General features: G+C 39.9%; 3 protein-coding genes across 5 annotated transcripts; 2 read left to right on the forward strand and 1 right to left on the reverse strand.

Moving 5' to 3' along the window:
- Window positions 1-47: 47 nt before the first annotated feature.
- On the forward strand, window positions 48-7,875 carry LOC112462539 (protein wings apart-like). The gene is made up of 11 exons (XM_025028374.1): window positions 48-946; window positions 1,930-3,689; window positions 3,963-4,211; window positions 4,371-4,619; window positions 4,740-4,964; window positions 5,055-5,277; window positions 5,420-5,635; window positions 5,733-5,912; window positions 6,289-6,377; window positions 6,511-6,612; window positions 6,711-7,875. Exons 1-11 carry the CDS (start codon window positions 763-765, stop codon window positions 6,858-6,860), a joined length of 3,627 nt encoding a protein of 1,208 aa, XP_024884142.1. The 5' UTR covers window positions 48-762; the 3' UTR covers window positions 6,861-7,875.
- A 322-nt stretch (window positions 7,876-8,197) lies between these two features.
- Window positions 8,198-11,396, forward strand: LOC112462541 (nucleolus and neural progenitor protein). Its single transcript, XM_025028380.1, has 5 exons — window positions 8,198-8,393; window positions 8,931-9,360; window positions 9,446-9,619; window positions 9,692-9,873; window positions 10,521-11,396. The coding sequence occupies exons 1-5, from the start codon at window positions 8,309-8,311 to the stop codon at window positions 10,661-10,663; spliced, it is 1,014 nt and encodes a 337-aa protein (XP_024884148.1). The 5' UTR covers window positions 8,198-8,308; the 3' UTR covers window positions 10,664-11,396.
- A 2,218-nt stretch (window positions 11,397-13,614) lies between these two features.
- On the reverse strand, window positions 13,615-17,324 carry LOC112462542. Of its 3 annotated transcripts, XM_025028381.1 has the most exons (6): window positions 17,243-17,324; window positions 16,533-16,697; window positions 15,522-15,707; window positions 15,131-15,424; window positions 14,253-14,790; window positions 13,615-13,703 (listed from the first exon to the last, which is right to left on the reverse strand). In XM_025028381.1, exons 1-5 carry the CDS (start codon window positions 17,307-17,309, stop codon window positions 14,687-14,689), a joined length of 816 nt encoding a protein of 271 aa, XP_024884149.1. In that variant the 5' UTR covers window positions 17,310-17,324; the 3' UTR covers window positions 13,615-13,703; window positions 14,253-14,686. The 3 variants fall into 3 exon arrangements, with proteins under 3 accessions (XP_024884149.1, XP_024884150.1, XP_024884151.1); XM_025028383.1 differs by lacking the exon at window positions 13,615-13,703 and having other exon boundaries at window positions 14,710-14,790; window positions 14,972-15,424; XM_025028382.1 differs by lacking the exon at window positions 13,615-13,703 and having other exon boundaries at window positions 14,697-15,424.
- Between the last annotated feature and the right edge of the window lie 389 nt (window positions 17,325-17,713).

A 17,713-nucleotide genomic window follows, 5' to 3' on the forward strand; every position in this document is an offset into this window, starting at 1 on the left:
ACATATATATGTATGTATATATATACACGCATACACCTCCTCTTGGTACGTGCATCTAAATCCCGAAACGAAAAACATCGGCAGATGGCTCGAGATCTATGTTGATGATTAATAATCCCCACGAGTCTGAGAAATTGATGGTAGCCGAGCGGCGGAAAAGAAGCGGAGTAGCGACGGCGTGACGACGGCGGAGGCGTTCAGCAGTAAGTGCCGAGGGAGTACCGCGAGCGACGTGCGGCTCGGCGCCCGACCGGGATCGCTCCGCGATCGTTAATCGAATTTCGTCTTTCGTTTCGTCGTCTCGGCGTCGCGCGCGAGCGAGCGACCGAGCGAACGAGAGAGAGAGAGTGAGAGAGAGAGCGAGAGCGAGCGCGCGAGAAGGCCCCGTTCGTCCCCCGTGCGCGTCGGAGTGGCTCGGAATATGGCGTTTGTTTCGGTGCACGTTATCGCACCGTCGCGGGACACCGCCGCCCGCCGCAGCTGAATCCTCGGGGCCCCGGATCTCCGCGCGAGGGGGGTAGGCGATAATATATCGCGCTCTCACGCCCCCCCTGTCGATGTCCCCCCGTAGGAGGCACTCGCGGGGCACCCTCGTCGTGAGACCGAGCGAGCGAGCGCGCGGCGCGCGCGTGCAACAGCAGCAGCAGCAGCCTGAGCAGCCCGCCTCCGTCATCGACGAGGCACGAGGAAATTAGATTGCGTCATTATCCGCCGTATCATATACCCTGCGATGCCGAAGAGGTACCACGAGACGAGCGCACAATGACGTCCCGCAGTTACACCAAGTCCTACAGCCGCAAGGTCAGCAGTGTAACGCCCGGCAGCATCCAGTTCGACAAGCTCTTCCGCGAGAACAGCAACCGGCCGTCCGCCGCCAAGTCCGCGGGCACCGTCGGCAAATGGGGCATCACGTCCTTCACGTCCATCAGGAGCACGAACATCAACGGTACGCAACCTTTACGCGCTGTTTACGTCGCGATGTAGTAGCGGCAGCCACGACGGACCGCGACAGCGCTTTCCTGGCGATCAAGCCAGCTTATCGCGCAGGGAAATATCTCGTGCAAGGCGTACAAAACAGCTTTGTAAACAATTAGATTCTGGCTCTGTACGCTGTCCATGCTGACTGTCAAATTTTTTTACATTGAAATATTTGGAGATGAATCTGCCATGTTTACAATTGAAAGAGAGGAAGCTTTGTAAATTTATAATTATACGTGAAATTTTTGTATCTGGAAAGAATGATGGCATGCTAATAATGCGTAACCTTGATCATAACATGAGCATAACAGATTTATAACTCCATTTCTACCAAGATGCAGATTAACTTTAATTCTCGGTTTAACTTACTTTTGATCTTTTTATCTAAGTTCCAAGAATTAGAAAAAGACAAAAAGTAATTTAAACCATGATTAAAATTAATCTGCATTGGTGGAAATGGACGTTAGTGTTTTTCCTATATTTGTAAATTCTATAAATTAATCTGTATCGTAAAGTTGTGACTAGGCATAATTTATTTCTGTAACGTAAAAATGATACAAATTGACAGAATTTATTTTTAGAAGCTGGCACAATCGATTGTTGATCTTACGCCAATGATATAATTTCAACGTTAAATGGCAATGATACCAAATGGCTCCATTCTCAGCGGAGTTTAATTTAGAAACTTGAAAATTTAATAGAATGATTCCACAGTTACAATATTATATATAAAGTATAAGATTTTTGTATTTTATACAACGTTGTTTATGCACAAATGCATATTTTATTTTGTCATATTAATACATAAACGCTTTTCCTTAATCAAAATTTTTCTCTAGAAGAACTCTGATTTAAATTAATACTGTTAGAATTATTTAACAAACCATCTTCGGTTGTTATTAACGGCGGGAAAATATGTGATATAATATTTCGAATTTGTTCCACTTTCAGGGAGGAGAGATGATATACATACTTTCGGCGCGAAGAGAGTGAAACTCGATTATGGGAATCAGAATCGCGTGAATCCCGGAAAGGATCCGTTCTCCTTCGAGACCGATCCGGACAACAAGTCGGACGCGTCCCCGGCGGTTGTCAAGCCGAAGAAGTTCTTCAAGAGCCGAAATGTCCCGCCTGTGGTGGAAGAATCTCGCCAGGATGTGGCAATTTACAGACAAGTACCTGATTCGCAATACGGGAGGGCCCGTGCTCCGAAGCAACCCCCGCAGCAGCAGCAGCCAGTGCAGAAGCAGCAGCAGCAGCAACAGCAGGCTGTAACGAAAACTCCAATTAAGAAAGTAGTAGAAACTTTAGATAGCACCGGTACGCCCGATACCCCCAATCGGGAGGAGAGCAAACCGCCGATCGTCCTGAGAATATGCAAGGGTACGGCGCGATTAGTTTGCGGGGACGTGCACCAGGACGCTCAGGAGTCGCCCGAGACCGACACCTACAGGATCTCCACTCCCCTCGCTAGTCCCTCGAAGGTGGACATCGAACGTAAGACGTTCAATACGGAGACGACGCTCAAGTCCGATCATAGATCCTTGCGCGCGCATCAACCCGTCGTCTCCACGGTGTCGATCCCGTTGGAGAATTCGGACATGCGTAGGACCACGCGTAGTCGCGCCAAGAATCTGCACCTGGACACGACGGCGACGACCTCCGTCGTGGCGCCGCCGTCGACGACACCGGTCACCCCCAACTCGCACGGCTCCGGCCTCTCGCTGACGCTGCGAAAATCGGTGACGGACTCCAATAACACCCTTATCTCCCATTACGACATCGTTAAGACTGACTGCAGCTCAACGTATTCGTCCAAACCGACGATCGAGCCGTTGATCGGACGCGATCAGCCACTGCCAACCACGACTCAAGAGCTGATCGATATACTGTCGAGCGATTCTGACGCGAGACCACCACCACCGCCGCCGCCATCGCCGCCAGCACCATCGCCACCGTCGCCGCAAGTAGCACCACCGGTAGCCTTAGCCGCCGGTATCGACGACAATGACAATGACAATGACAATACGGAGAACGCGGAAGAGGCAACGCCGGAGAGCGTCGCGAACCAAATTGAACAACATTGCTCCATAGATATCCCGAGCGATGAAGCTGCGGTCGAGCCGGTCGTGGTCGCGCAGCAAGCCGAGGCTGAGCCGGAGGCAGAGCCTGATCTCGAATCGGAGCCGGAGCTACCTACACGCGGACCGACCGAGACCGTCGCCACGGTCGAGATCGCGGCCAAGACCTTGGTCGATCAGGATTGGTTTTCAGGTAGTGACGACAGTGAGGGTGCCAGTGGGAACGCCGAGACTGAGATCGCGCTGCACGTGACGAGCACGATCTCGGAGTCGCAGACCTCGGACCCGCCGTCGACGAGCGTCTCGTCGACCAAGCCCGCCGCCGCCAAGAAAGGCAGTATCTTCAAGAGCCGTTCGACCGGCGCGACGAACGGGAACAAGAGACGGGCGTTGTACAAGCACAAGTGGTGCGACAGCGACAAGGAGTCCACCGCTGCGGATACGCCTAACACCGGCAACAGCACGCCGACCACCGCGTCCGGTTCCAGCAACGCCGGACCGGTGGCGTACGAGGAAGAGTTCGAGCCCTCGCAGTTGACGAGAGTCGTGACTTATCCCGCGGCCGATGCGGATTTCGAGGACGATGCCGACATGGTCACGAGCGTTCGCTGCGGCAAAAAAGTTAAAGGGGTGAGTACCCTACGAACAATACAGTCATTATATCTTGGAATATTGATTGTTTCTTTTGGTGGATCCATTATGATACAGGGATTTTATTGATAAAAGATTTTCATAAAGTCTTTTTGTTATAAATTACAATTAGTGAGCGGGTTTATTTCCCGTCTCCAGTTATATAAGACATCGAATTATACATGTAAAAAAATGCATTGTAATCATACCTTGTATAGGTGATTTATTTCGACTCGACGCATATATTTATTTAGCTTTTACCTTGCCTTGCAGTTCTATACTGTAGTAAAGAATGTAAAGAAAGCTCATCAGATACAAGAAAGTGGAGAATTCCAGGAGTTTAATGACGATGTGGAATATATCTTGGACACTTTGAGAGAGAATAATCCGAATGCTACTCGTTGCCTTTCAGCCATACGATTAGCAAGTAAATGTATGGCTCCTGCATTTCGTATGCACGTGCGTGCTCATGGAACTGTTGCCAAGTTTTTTAAAGCTCTTCATGATGCAACTAAAGATCAGGTATAGACGCTCTCTCGCACACGACGCAAAGTTCTATTCATTTCCACGTATTTCCGTACACATTTACATGTTGTGTAAATGCTTTTCTTGTTCATTCGATTTTTTAACATACAATATAATTAATTACATTATTGTTGACATTATTGTTACTATTTGCAGAGTCTTGGTCTATGCACAGCTACAGTAATGTTTGTATTAAGTCAAGATCGTCTGGCTATGGATCTTGATCGCGATTGTTTGGAATTAATGTTAAGTCTATTAGAATCTGATGCCAGCCATAAGGATGCTCTTGACGATTGTGGTCTCAGTCATGCTGAATTACTGAAAAACAAAGAAAAAGTGCGTCAGTTATGCGCTGATATACAAGCTCAAGGACACGCTAAGCATCTAAATCTAGATAATATCACCGTAAGCAATTTTTTAACACGCATTCTGCATTCATTCATATTTATTCTTGTACATACGTACGCGATTTACGTACCTTTGTTTCTGTTTTCGAATAATTCGGAAATACGCCGCTTTTAACAGGTTGGTCAGCTCGCTATGGAGACACTCTTGAGTCTTACGTCAAAGCGCGCTGGAGAATGGTTCAAAGAAGAATTACGAGAATTAGGTGGCTTGGAGCATATTGTAAAGACAATTCGAGAATGTCACCGTCATATTAACAGCCAGAATGTTTTAAGCTCTGGCTGGACAGATCCTTTATTAGACAAATTACGTAAAGTTGACAGATGTTTACGCGTCTTAGAAAATGTAAGTGCTTTTTTTTTCCCTCCCGATATTACGTTCGCCGTATTACAAAGAAAACTGTGACTAACGACGAGAAATGACGTTTTTTTTTAGGTAACTCATATGAACGAAGAGAATCAGGTGTATTTATTAAAGTACGGAGAAGGAATATTAGTAAGCACGTTAGCTAGTTTATATCATCTATGTGGACAAGAGATTCCCGTTCATCCAACAACAGATCCAAGCGATAAAAGTTCTACCGGTGCTGTTGTTAGAGAATGTCTTTTTGCAATTATTAAAGTTCTCATCAATCTGACCCATCGGTTCAACGGACAATGTAAGATTTTTTTTCTCGATATTACCAATTTTTGCAATTATTAATGAAAAATTAAGTAGTTGTCTACGATTTTTCTACTCGTTCATTGATTATATTGTGTTTTCATTATTAATTTAGTCTAATAACGTATTTTTTTACGCAGCCTTTGGTAGCAAATCAGTTGGCGCACAAGTTGGCGTTTTGGACTGTAGCTTGTTTCTTTTATTACGCGTGCCTGAATCACTCCCGGAAGAAAAGCGGTTTGACATGATGATGTTGGCATTAATCCTATTGATAAATTTGGTGGAACAGTGTGACGATAACAAGCAACTTCTCATTGACTCCAAGGCACCTCCGTCGTCAGAAAATATTTTTGATGGTAGGTATTTCTCTTGCTTTGATTGACACTATTTCAATTTTAGCGCACGTGGATCGTAAAAATACAAAACCGTTGTTTTCTATCTAAATAATTTCAGCGGAGGAAAACGGCGTGGCGTCGTTGATCGATTTGTTTTACAAACAAGAGGAACTTGCGCGTGCCGAGGAACAGAAAACGGACGCGATCCTGGACGGAAAGAAAGATTCCGAGCAAACGGAAACGGTATCGACCACTACTAAATCTCAGGAAGAATTTATCGAAGAGACCGTTACAAAATGTTCGTATTACGTTTACTTCCGCGCATGCATATATATCTACCTTTATATATTTCCAATATTGCTCAAAGTTTGTTATATATTAATAATAATGCATAATACGCGCATTTTAAACAAGTCAGCATTTAACAATGTATATTTTGACAAAATTGTAAAAAAAATACTGTATTTATCGCTCTATACATCTCATTAAATACAATTTCTAAAAAAAATTAAATTCTTATATACATCTAACATCAGAAACAATCGACAAAGATTTTTAGAAGTCTTATTAAAGGAAAGAAAAATCCAATATGCTCGTGTTTTTTCCGAGATATAATCTATATGTTTTATTAGAACGTCCAGATGCATTTGTGATTTATGATTGTTATTTCACAGTATTACAGAAAGCTGGACGACATATGGAGCATACGTTGATCGGATCATACGTAGTACTGTTACTTGGATACTTAATAATGGACAACAAGGTAAAGATTAAACGCGATATAAGTGAAAAGTACGATTAATCCCTGTGTTACACATCTCGTCCATTAATACATTAAGGAATAAGCACGGGCCTTTTTTTTTTTTTCTTAGTAAATTTTCGTTTCTGTTGTCCAGGAGTACGAGTCGCTGGTACGAAGTAGACTACCGGACAAGAACTTCGCCACTATGGTATCTGTACTTCAAAAGTTCTTCAACTTCATGAATCTGACGGCATCGGTAATTATCCCGTTGTAGAATATCCCGCATATTACGTCCCGTTTTATCCTGGGAAAATGCGTGGCAACTTTTATTCACGCGCATGTTTCGTTTCGCAGAACGAAGTGAGTAGTTGCGGAATCGCCGCTACCGAGAAGGTAATCAAGTTCCTAAAGATGTCGGACGCCAGAATCGAGGAGGAGAAGAATGAGTTACCATTGCCAGCGTTAGAGGACACCAACACGATGCTTGACTTAACTTCATCTTGATCGACATGTTATGCACACACCTGACAGCATTTCTTTCATCTGGCGTACACGAAGAGCCAAAGTTGTATTTTTTTTTGTCCGACGAAAAAGAAATTCTTTTTATTTCAATATGGATGGACTTGTTTCATATTCATATATTTTGATACATATTTATTCACTTACGTAATTTATTGTTGTAGGTTCTCATTATTATATTATTATCGATCCGATTTATTCCCTTATTTGCAATGTGGAAAGCTAGCTTGTATTCTAGTTTTTAAGTCTGAAATATAGGATAGCTTTGAATTATGTATAGGGACACACATCTTGTAATTATAATTGCAGGGCACTTATCGCAATTGTATCGTTTACTGACTACACGATATCACTAATAATTCGAATTAACGAAGCAGCCACCTTTTTTTAAAACTTGAGAGACTGCCAAGAAGAATTGAATGACACACGATGAACTTCTTGCCAGCCTATACCTGATTTACTTTCTGTATACGAGATCCGAGATCTTAAACGTTGTACAATCGATTTTTAAAATGATGAAAAGTGTCTAATACGTTTTATAAAACCTATTAAATGATCGACTAGCATTAGTCACATTGTACGTTGTGACCGGCTGAAAATTCAACATAGCATTTTATTTTCTCTTTCTTTTTTTTTTTAAATGTGTGTAAGGTTCTTTTAATATTAAAATTATATTATGACATAAGCCTTGTAAATGTAAATTTATAAATTATAATTGTATCTTATATCCGCAGTTTCGAATTATTGGATAATCCCATTTAGCGTTGAATACAAACGTAAGACGGATTACACGGTTTGACGCCAGGCGAAGAGTATATGAGAGATATTCACGCGTTCTATACAATAAAATTTAAAAGGGACTAAAGGGAGCAGGACACGCACGTAATACGTTGTTACATTTGTAGTAAAATCGTCTCGTTTATGCGGGGCGTATATATGAAGAATCTATGTAGAATAAAATACCTTTTTTAAATATACGTTTTAAATATGTTATGGATTATATTTGTCCCGTTTACGTAGGATCGATTGCAACAAAACGTGGTCTTGTTAATTTCTGATTGTTTTTTCTTTATATGCTTGTTACAAATCTTTCTTTTTTTTTTAAACCGCGAAGATGTAGCATCAATATTGCAAAATTTTGCAATTGTACGATGTTCTCTCTTTTTCTCTCCCCTCCCTCGTAATTCCCCAGAGAATATTACTACCCCTTTCTCTTCGCCCTCTCTCTTTCCCGCTCTCGCTCATCTTCGAGAACCTTCTAATTATTCGAGAACGTCGCACATGCGCAAACGAGGGAGAGAGAGCGTCCATCACTTTCGTCGCCCTCATTCCCCCCGCGACCCGCGACGGTGTGCACGACAGTGTCGCGGCGTCGTTTGCACCACGTGATTCTGTATGTATGAAACACAATTGTACCGCAAAATCTCGTGAGAATGAACGCAATTTGGAATCGGTCTGTTTTGGAGCGGCCGCCATACGCAACGTGGCAGATCGGGCCGCTAGACGCCAAGAAGAAGGGTACAATTGTCTTTATTTATTTTTGCGTGCACGTGGCGCGGCACGTGGTCCTCTGCGCGTTCCCCGCCAAGCGTGTTTTAGCTTCATTTTTCCGCCCGTACTAAGATTATTTTGCAATAAGGACAATAGTTGCTTTCCATTTACATCAAAACTCAGATAATTCTCACTTGTGATGTCATTCTGTCTTTATTATTCATTAATTGCCAAAAAGGATAGAACGACGTCACAAGTGAGAATTATCTGAGTTTTGATGTAAATATGGAAAGCACCTAATGATATACTTACAAATTTTCATTGTTCAATTAATTATGATGCAATAAATAAAAATATCCACTTTGTTACCACTTTTTCGTAAAAAACGAGATAGAAAATTAAAGAGCACGATAGGAACAAGAGACAGAAAAATGCAAGGAGTATATATTCGCGAATCAATATATTTGTCGCTCGGAACTGTGCTCTCTAACGCGGCTTGCGAAAGCTAACGATATAATTACGTTAAAGTACATTTGTGGGTAACTGGTTAATTTTCGCTTTTAGGCGTGGACGTAACTCGATTCGAGGCCGCACTGACCACGGCTGTCCACGATCTGGAATCGATGAGCGATCTGCACGTGAACGCCGCGGTCCTGAGCCGCTTGATCTATCGGATGAAGAGCAAATTTCGAAACGACAAAGGCTTGAAGTACATGATCAAGCTGAACAAGGCGTTGCTCAACTATTACAACATGTCTCTGATGAAGGAGTACGCGACTCTGCGATCCGACCTCCAAACGGACGACGGCCGGTACGTTTTGCCGAGCCGACAAATTCTGGAGTACGTGCTCGTGAGAACGCAGGGCTTCGGTAAGCTCATGGCCAGAATGGAAGAGATCTCGCGGCACGCCTCGCACTTCCTGAGGGCCAGAATCAAATTGGGCCACGCGTGGACCGTTGCCCTGGTCGCTTATGCTACCACGAGCAGAATTTGGTACTGTCTTTACAAATGATTCGTTTGTAAGTTCAGAATCTCATTCTCTTTTTCATTCGGACAGTAATAATGCATTTCTTTGCAGGTTCCACGTGAGGAGTGTGATCAAGAAATGTTGCAAATGGTACGACGAGCTGTATCGGTGTGCGGAACAGTTTCAGTATGTCGGTGCAAAACCCTGGCTTCCGACAGATCAGAGCTTACCGCGCAACTTAAAATCGTGGCTCTGTTTGGACTGGCTAGATACAGATACGACGAGGTACGTTTGTAATTGCTTAATACTTTGATTCGCAATATAGAAGAAATTGTTGAGGGTTTTGTGATACTTTAGCAAACGTAAGTCACAAACCTGGCAGAGGATATTTGGTGAACCTGCGATCGAATGTAACGATACTGAAACAACTTTTGTCATACCCGATGAAGAAACTGGTGGCTCAAGACTGACAGAAGTCGGCGTTGCTTCGACAAGTAATGAATTAGAAGACAAACCGGTATCGAATAATGATGTTGGAGGTATGTACCGATTAGAACGGTTGTTATAAGTATCCTTATTGTATATACATAGATACAATGTAAAAACTAAACAAGATTTGAGGAAGTAAATGAATTTTTATCAAGTTTAGATTTAATTATCTCACCATTTTTAACAAAAGAAAAACGTTACGTCTTTCGGCGAGAAAGAAATATTTTATTTACAGCACACGGATTAAATATACCTGATAAAAATAATCGCTATTATTATAATCGCTTATAAAAGTACACATAGAATAACAGATAGTAACGGAGAAACCATTTTGTTACATATAAAATACATATGCTGTTGTAATTTTACATGTAAATAGTAATGCTTGTTATAACTAATACTTGTTATAAAGTATCATAATTTGTAATTATTTTTTTATTTTTCTAGAGCTGAAGTTTTGACAAGTTCTTTTATTTTATTCTGTAGCGTTATTGTACCAAAGCATGGCTATGTTAAAGCAATTTAATTTGATATCTCAAGTCTTTATTTTTTTCTGTCATTACATAAATAATTAAATATTTAAATCTAAACTTGATAAAAATTAAAAGCAGTATACTATAGCTAACATACGGATGAATAGGCAAAAATAAATTTTTTCTTATGAATTAATATATACCATTTAATTTCTATCTTGTAGAAGTGATAGATCGAGAGGCTTTTGAGAGAAGCCTTCCATCAAATGATAGGTCCATAACGACAAAACGTAAACACACGGATACTAACGAGAGGGGAAGCCTAAAGGAACCAAAAAGGAAAAAAAAGAAAAAGAATAGAAAATAATATACCAAGAAGGTAAATCTAATCATGTGATTACACAGTAGCAATATTAATTAAACAATATTAATTTAGTAATGTGCAAGTCAAAGCAATAGATTCAGTACACTTGTATACTTGTATAATACTTGTATGATATAAAACTGCCAAGCTGTACATAATTGTAAATAAAGTAATTTAATTATGTGCAAGTCCAAAGAAATTTGTGCAATAGTATTCAGTTTTAACATAATTTGCACAACGTGAGGCCATCCTACTGTGCATGATGTGTATATTAGATTATAATATAATTGTATATGTATATTTAAATTGTTAATAAGTTGTATATGTTTAAACAATATGATATACAGCTTGACAAAAAGAAAATGTAAAAATCCAAAGGACTATAATTTATATAATTTTTCAATGAAGACATTTTTCATTTTATACGTGCGTATCGTGAGTACATATTTAATTTCTTAACTGACGCTAACTAATCGAGAATGCGCTCTTGGGTATAAAATCGGACGAAAGAGACTTTTGTACTGCATAAAGAATCATATCCGAATATCTGCTGCTGGGTAATACCTTTAATTTTAGTTACGAGCATCGACAAGTCGACAAGCGTGTTATCGAAGGGGAGAGATAGCAGGTGAAATTAAAGGCGACATGTAACTTTAGTCGAACGGTGTGCGTGGATTAAATAACATTGAGCAGTAACTGGCTTATATATCGTGGGATTTTCCATAATTGTGTAAACGGTGCGATGATTAAGCGTCGTAGGCCGGGTAAAGGTGGACCGCGTATCTCCGCGGTCTCATCCAGAATTTCAGGCCGAAGAAGTCGGAATGTCTCTTCCGCATGTTGTTGAAGCAGCAGGCGCGGAACTGCCGGGTACCGCATATGTCGGCGCATTCTCGTCCGCACTGGTCGCAGGGAACGGTCTCACCGATACTCCATAGCGCGCACACTGCGATAAAACAAGTAAAATTATTGAAAGATGAAAATCGTCAGAAATTAACAGTTACACGCCATTGCTTTCTCTATATTTAAATCTTATATGATTCTCTAAATCTTATATGATGTAGCACGCACATATCGTCAATGCATTATTAAGTATAATGATTTTACATGTTCTTTTTTTTATTATTATTCTTTTATTATTTTATATGTTTTATAAACTGACATGCTTCTAAAAACAATCATATATTGCAGATATTTCTGAATTTTTCCAATATAAAAAAGCCAAACAGTATAATGTAGACGATCAATAATTAGAAACACAATTTTTATCGCACGTCGGATGGAGAAAGTTGTAAAGCGCGTAAAGAAGTTTAATATAAATGCAAGTATGCTACAACGCGATGCATTTATGGATGTGACGAGGAGGCCGTCGATATCCGGTAATGAATGTCAATCAAGTAATTACAACTTATCGTATTATGCAGGCCAATGCATATCTTTACGGAACTTCCTTAACTTTCGGAATTTTTATTCTGGACTGTCAATATCAGCTGATCATTTTAGCGAACAATTTCTTAATTTAATAACTCCGTATCATGAAAATACATTGATATATTGACGCGTTAAAAATTTATAATATAAAAAAAATTTTATTATCTTTTTTTTTATTATCTTTCTAGAAAACTTAAGTATATTTAGAAAAGTATAAGAGTCATATATCAGTACTTTTGCACAATTAAAAACTTAAATAACTAAATAAAATTAAGTATTTTTATGGATATTATTTAATTATGAGGCGCAGAAACAAAATATGCCGAGGATAACCCAGTGAGAAATGACCCGTCGAATCGATGTCTATAGACGTTTAATTAGACGTCTATAGACGTCGGCAGACGTCGATTCGACGGGTCATTTTTCACTGGGAAGCTTCAAAATTGTAACTTACTTAATTTTTAATTTACTTCAACACGCGACACATAGTTTAATTTAAATTTAACTGTTCAGAATTATTGCTTTCTAACATAATACTGAAATATTAATAAGAGCATATTTTACGTTTCACTTTTTTAACGTTTGTCAATTTGTTTCTCTGAAGATGTATAAAGTAATATATATCGTACTTTTATTCTAAAAATATTACTTTGTATATCTCTGCTTGTGACATCTTATTCTAATGTGTTTTCAAGTCAATCGGCAGGACACAATTCTCTTCTCGTTTGTTCGCCGTCAGGTCAGTTTTACAAAATTGCTTAACTCCATCGTGTCCAAAATATCGTGAATTATACGAAGGCATTGAACAATTAGAAAACTATTTTTAGCATAAATTGCACTGCAATAGCTCACTGTTTCTGAGAGATCAAACGTGAAATCCAGCGATACCACTTCGTGCTAAGACGGTTGATCCGATTATCCCGTAAACACAAAAGAAAGCTATAGATACCGCAATTATTAACTTCACTTAGCTTCCCTTGGAAATGTCAGCTATTAGCGCACTTTATTGCAACAATTAAGTATTGTGCGCGATATTATGTGATCATATATTAAAAACGGCACAAATTCGTGTATATTACTGCAAGAATCTTTCTCTCTCTATCTCCTCTCTCAAAATCTTTTGTAAAATGAAAAATCACACAAAGAAAAATAGATTTCTCTGATATGCAATTTTTCTAAAATTTTAAATAATATTTATAAAAAATATTAATCCTGTTTAGCGCATCTTCAGTATCAAAAACAAGAGAGATGTGTCATATAAATACATTGCAGTTATTCAAATAAAAATTAGAATTTCCTACAAACAAAACCAACGTAAAACAGGTAAAATTTCTGTAAAGAGTGTTTTAAACCTTTCAAATATTCAAATAGAATGAATAAAAATATTCGTTGACATAATAATGGGTAACTAACGTGGAAAGAGAAAATAAAAAAGCATATTAGATAATTTAGAATACGTGTAATAAGTTATACGTAATAAAGAAAGATTCCATTACCTGCGAAAAAAAGTAGCATCCAAGAGTGATTCATTTTTATGAAGTATTCGCGATTAGGAGCGACCACAAACTCGGCACGACGATAAGCCTGATGACTTCAGTTGAGGATGTAAACGCTGTGTTTTAAACAATGAAAATATTATGTTAGTGACAACTTGACAAGCAAAGATTTTTGAAAACGACGCTATTATTTGTTAATAAAATTTCAGTAAAATGTAACACAAGTCTTGAATAATGTCACTTTAATACACGAGTGTATGAGTATTTCCCAAATTATATTTTGCTGAGTCGCAATCGTATTTTTAACTTTAATTAGAACATTAGCACCTTCAATAAATGCATATTTATTGATGATACTATTAACGCGATTATTTCAACTCCATATGACAAAGATAAGTTTATACGTATAAAAATAAAAAATAGATTCAATTGCTACATAGTCTTAGGAATCATAAAAATTATTAACAAATTTTTTATCGACGTATACGAACGTATAACACATTATCAGATTAGAAGTAGCGTTACAAATGAGAAAATCGAAAATAATTTTGATAATTATACATATAATAAAATTATAATCGAATTTAGCGATGATTAAGAAAGATACTGTCACAAACCGGTATGAATTATTCAGAGAGAGAGTTCCGCTGCGGGTGGTTACTTACCCTTCGCAGGTGAGTGCCGGGAAGCGAATGATAATCTTGAGGGGTACCGCTACTTTTTTCTAGGTATCATCCCCACTTTCCAAGATTATCTCTCCCACCCCCAACGCACGCAAACGCTTCGTCGTTTCGATATAGCAATGTCCGTTGTACGCAGAACATTAAATCGCGAATGTTTAATCATTAAAGTTAATCGGACAATCAAGTCCATCAAATTCGAGCGACGTATATCCTACATTGTACTTTTGGGAAAATAAAAAAGCGGGCTAAATAGACGATCAATTTAAGATAAAGTGCTTTTATTTGTTTTATTATATTATTATTTTTTTAGAACTAGAAGAGTCGATGCTCGAGCTTCGAAAATTTAAGTACATTAAATATACCTGTTTATTATTTCCCCGGAGCACAATTTGCGGTTAAACCAGTCTACTTTAATTCTATGTGAATATTAATCTAAGAACGGTAATATAAAGGATATCGACAAGCAACATCGCGTAGTGCCTCCCTTGCGAAACATTTGTGCGATAGGGTAGTAATTGCGCTGAAACATACGGAAGGAATGTACATTTAATAAACGTCTCGTTTACTCGACGAATTAAAAATAAAAGTTTAGACGTGTTCAAATCTTATCACGCCTGACTTTCAACAAAATTGCCAAAAAATAAATTTTGTCGAGCCTACATTAATATTTATAATTTATCGATGTTGTTAGAAAAATATACTTTGCCGCCGCGATCTTGATAACAAAGCAGATTCCTATTTTATTTCTCCTCGTTCTTCAGTTTGGAAGTATAACACCCGACACAACGCAGAGTTAAGTTAACGGCAAAGGGACGCTCGTGGTTAAAGTGCAGTGTCTGTCGCATTGGAACGATTCGAACTGGGGTAGTAGACGATCCGTTCCCGGCGCTTGTACTCCGTTTCCGGGATCGACATCTCGCATTCGACAACGGCGGGGTCAAGCGTGTCCTCGACGACGACGGCCAGCGACGTTCGTGGGTCACCGTTGTGCCAGTCCGTCGAGGATCCCCAATCGCCCCCGCGATCGTTGCTCTCGATTCCCTCGACGTAGAGCTTCAAGGACGGCCGTGGTCGCGCGCCCGTTACCACGCACGTCAAGTTCACGTGAGTCTTGTTGTAGGGGTAAGTGCGCACCGTCATATCGCTTTCCGGTACTATAAAGAGAAAAGGCAATCAGTGTGAACGATCGATTGTGACGGCAGGCTGACGTTCCGGATAAATTTCATTGCTAAAATCCCTTCGTAAACTTGCCGTAAACGATCATCCTCGTCGAGTTGCTCGCTTCGTCCTGGAACGTGCTGATTGCGCACATGTATTCTCCCGTCATGTCTATCGTAACGGTCGTCAATCGTATCACCGAACGCGAATACGGATCCTGCAGATTTTCAGCTGGATATTCCGCGAGTCCTTCGATGATTCCGATATCTTGTGGCGGCACTGGGTGACATAAATGCATTCGTTACGACATGTCGAATTTAGATTGAAGAAATATAGGATTATACTTTTAGGGAGAAGAATTTCATCAAGCGGGATTTATAAGCGAAATTTTTTTGGAATAGAAAATTCACAATTTTTTTAAATAAAAGATTAATCAAGAAAAATCTCCGTCTCATTATATTTAGAAAATGTTAAAAGTTATCATTTAATTATTTTGCAACTCTTCTTATCACGTAATATCATTATTAAATTTCTTATAAAAATTATTAGTAAAATTTTTGTAATATTATTAAACATATAACTATAAATTAAGTAATTAAATAACTTAATTAATATAAAATACTTATTAAAGTATTTTAAAAATGATAGGTAACACTTAAATTATCTACATTAAAGTATATTAATAATTCGGCCTTGAGTATCTCACGCAACTCGAAAGAATTGAGTCGTCTCTTAAAAAAACCGCAATCGCGAAAAGTTAATATAGGCTCTACAAACTTAAATACCTCGTTAAACATCAAAGTATTTTTTCACGCGCCTTCTGACGAGGCAAAGCGTACGGTATTTCAAGACTTGTGTTTTAATTTTCTTGCTTATTACAGTCTCGCGCTGTATAAACTTCGAGCTGCGACATTTTTCCTTCTCACGGGTCGACCCGCATGTCGTTTCGAAACATCCAAATGTCGTTTCGCGACGTCCCTCGCGACAGTTCCGATGTAACGCAGTTGCCGATGCTCAGATAAATTTAATGACGCGCAGAAATGTACGCAAAGCCAACGTTGTAAGTTATAATAAGATCGCGTAGGAGGCGAAAGTGTAAATTACTCGGTGGAATCCACTGATAGATCTGATACGCTTCGTGAAACCATTTGATTACGAGTCCGTTCTCGTCTTCGTCAACCTCGTAGGCGCAGATCAGGTCCATCGGTCCGGTGCCGTTGCGCACGGCGAGCGGCACGTCCAAGGATTTTATCGAGGTACCGCGGGCCCCTGTAAAACATTTTTTTCGGCAATATACAGTTAAACGGACATGATTTCGAGTCGCGATATCGTTCGTTAACGACGAATCAATAATCGTCGATGATTAAAACCGATTAAAAAACGATCGTTCGTTCAACCGTTGTTCGCCCAAGTTCTAACATCTTTTTCAGCTCGTCGCACAATTTTCATCCCGCGTTTATTTTTAGAATTACAATTTCTTGGCTCGTACCGCGACATGGTTTAACGCGGGATAATCAGTGCTTAAAATTTTTATCAGTGCCGAAAATTAGAAGGAAATAAGTAATGAGACTTTCACGGATGGAAGTTAACGAGCGTCGGATAAAAGCTAATGGAAATTATTTCAGGTGGCGAGAATTTTACGTCGCGCATCATCCAGGAGAATATTGCTCCGCCGTATTCATCCCCCCGAGGATCGAGGAACACTTGCGAATCCGGACGGAGTTTACGCAGCACTTGCCGTTCGAACGGGAGCGTGAATCCCGCGGCGAATCGTCCGCGGATGTGACTTTACACACGTTTCTCGAATCACTCACCCAAGTAACATTCGAATATTAGGAGAACGATTATCGAGGGCGAGATCGTGCGTGCTAACGACGGCATTCTTTCCAAGGTCCCTTTTCACACTGGTGCACAATTAAATACGGCTCGGCTAACTCATGTTACACCATAGCCGATAGGATTCTGCGCAGCGTCATGTATCGCCTCCCTCGTGCTCTAATACACGTACGTTCCGCCACACCTGACCGACGTCTAGCATCTCGGTCGTTGCGTGGAGATGAGCGATGAAATCCGGATTTTGATGGAAGATACTTAAATCAAGAAGAGATTTTGACCTTTCCTGCGAAAGCGCGTTGTATACAATTCGAAAAGCTTCTTGAAAGTCCACACTGATCGACTCTCTAAAATGAAAAACGCAGAAAATTAATGAACTGAATTAAACTGAAGTCAAATAGACTCACAAAAAATCGAACTCATAAATTAAATATAGTTAACGGGGCCAAAAA

The sequence above is a fragment of the Temnothorax curvispinosus genome, unplaced genomic scaffold, assembly GCF_003070985.1.
Source record: "Temnothorax curvispinosus isolate PA1 unplaced genomic scaffold, ASM307098v1 QBEX01012496.1, whole genome shotgun sequence".
In the NCBI taxonomy this organism is placed as follows: Eukaryota; Metazoa; Arthropoda; class Insecta; order Hymenoptera; family Formicidae; genus Temnothorax; species Temnothorax curvispinosus.

Excerpts from the sequence above, each read along its gene's own strand:
- LOC112462539 (XM_025028374.1), top strand. The coding sequence starts at position 763 with ATGACGTCCCGCAGTTACACCAAGTCCTACAGCCGCAAGGTCAGCAGT. Across the intron at positions 5,636-5,732 it reads GTCAGAAAATATTTTTGATG|CGGAGGAAAACGGCGTGGCG; the intron begins GTAGGTATTTCT and ends AAATAATTTCAG. Across the intron at positions 6,378-6,510 it reads ACTTAATAATGGACAACAAG|GAGTACGAGTCGCTGGTACG; the intron begins GTAAAGATTAAA and ends TCTGTTGTCCAG.
- LOC112462541 (XM_025028380.1), top strand. The coding sequence starts at position 8,309 with ATGAACGCAATTTGGAATCGGTCTGTTTTGGAGCGGCCGCCATACGCA. Across the intron at positions 8,394-8,930 it reads GCTAGACGCCAAGAAGAAGG|GCGTGGACGTAACTCGATTC; the intron begins GTACAATTGTCT and ends TTTCGCTTTTAG. Across the intron at positions 9,361-9,445 it reads GCTACCACGAGCAGAATTTG|GTTCCACGTGAGGAGTGTGA; the intron begins GTACTGTCTTTA and ends ATTTCTTTGCAG.
- LOC112462542 (XM_025028381.1), bottom strand. The coding sequence starts at position 17,309 with ATGCCGTCGTTAGCACGCACGATCTCGCCCTCGATAATCGTTCTCCTA. Across the intron at positions 16,698-17,242 it reads AATATTCGAATGTTACTTGG|GGGCCCGCGGTACCTCGATA; the intron begins GTGAGTGATTCG and ends AATGTTTTACAG. Across the intron at positions 14,791-15,130 it reads ACGGATCGTCTACTACCCCA|CGCAATTACTACCCTATCGC; the intron begins GTTCGAATCGTT and ends CGTATGTTTCAG.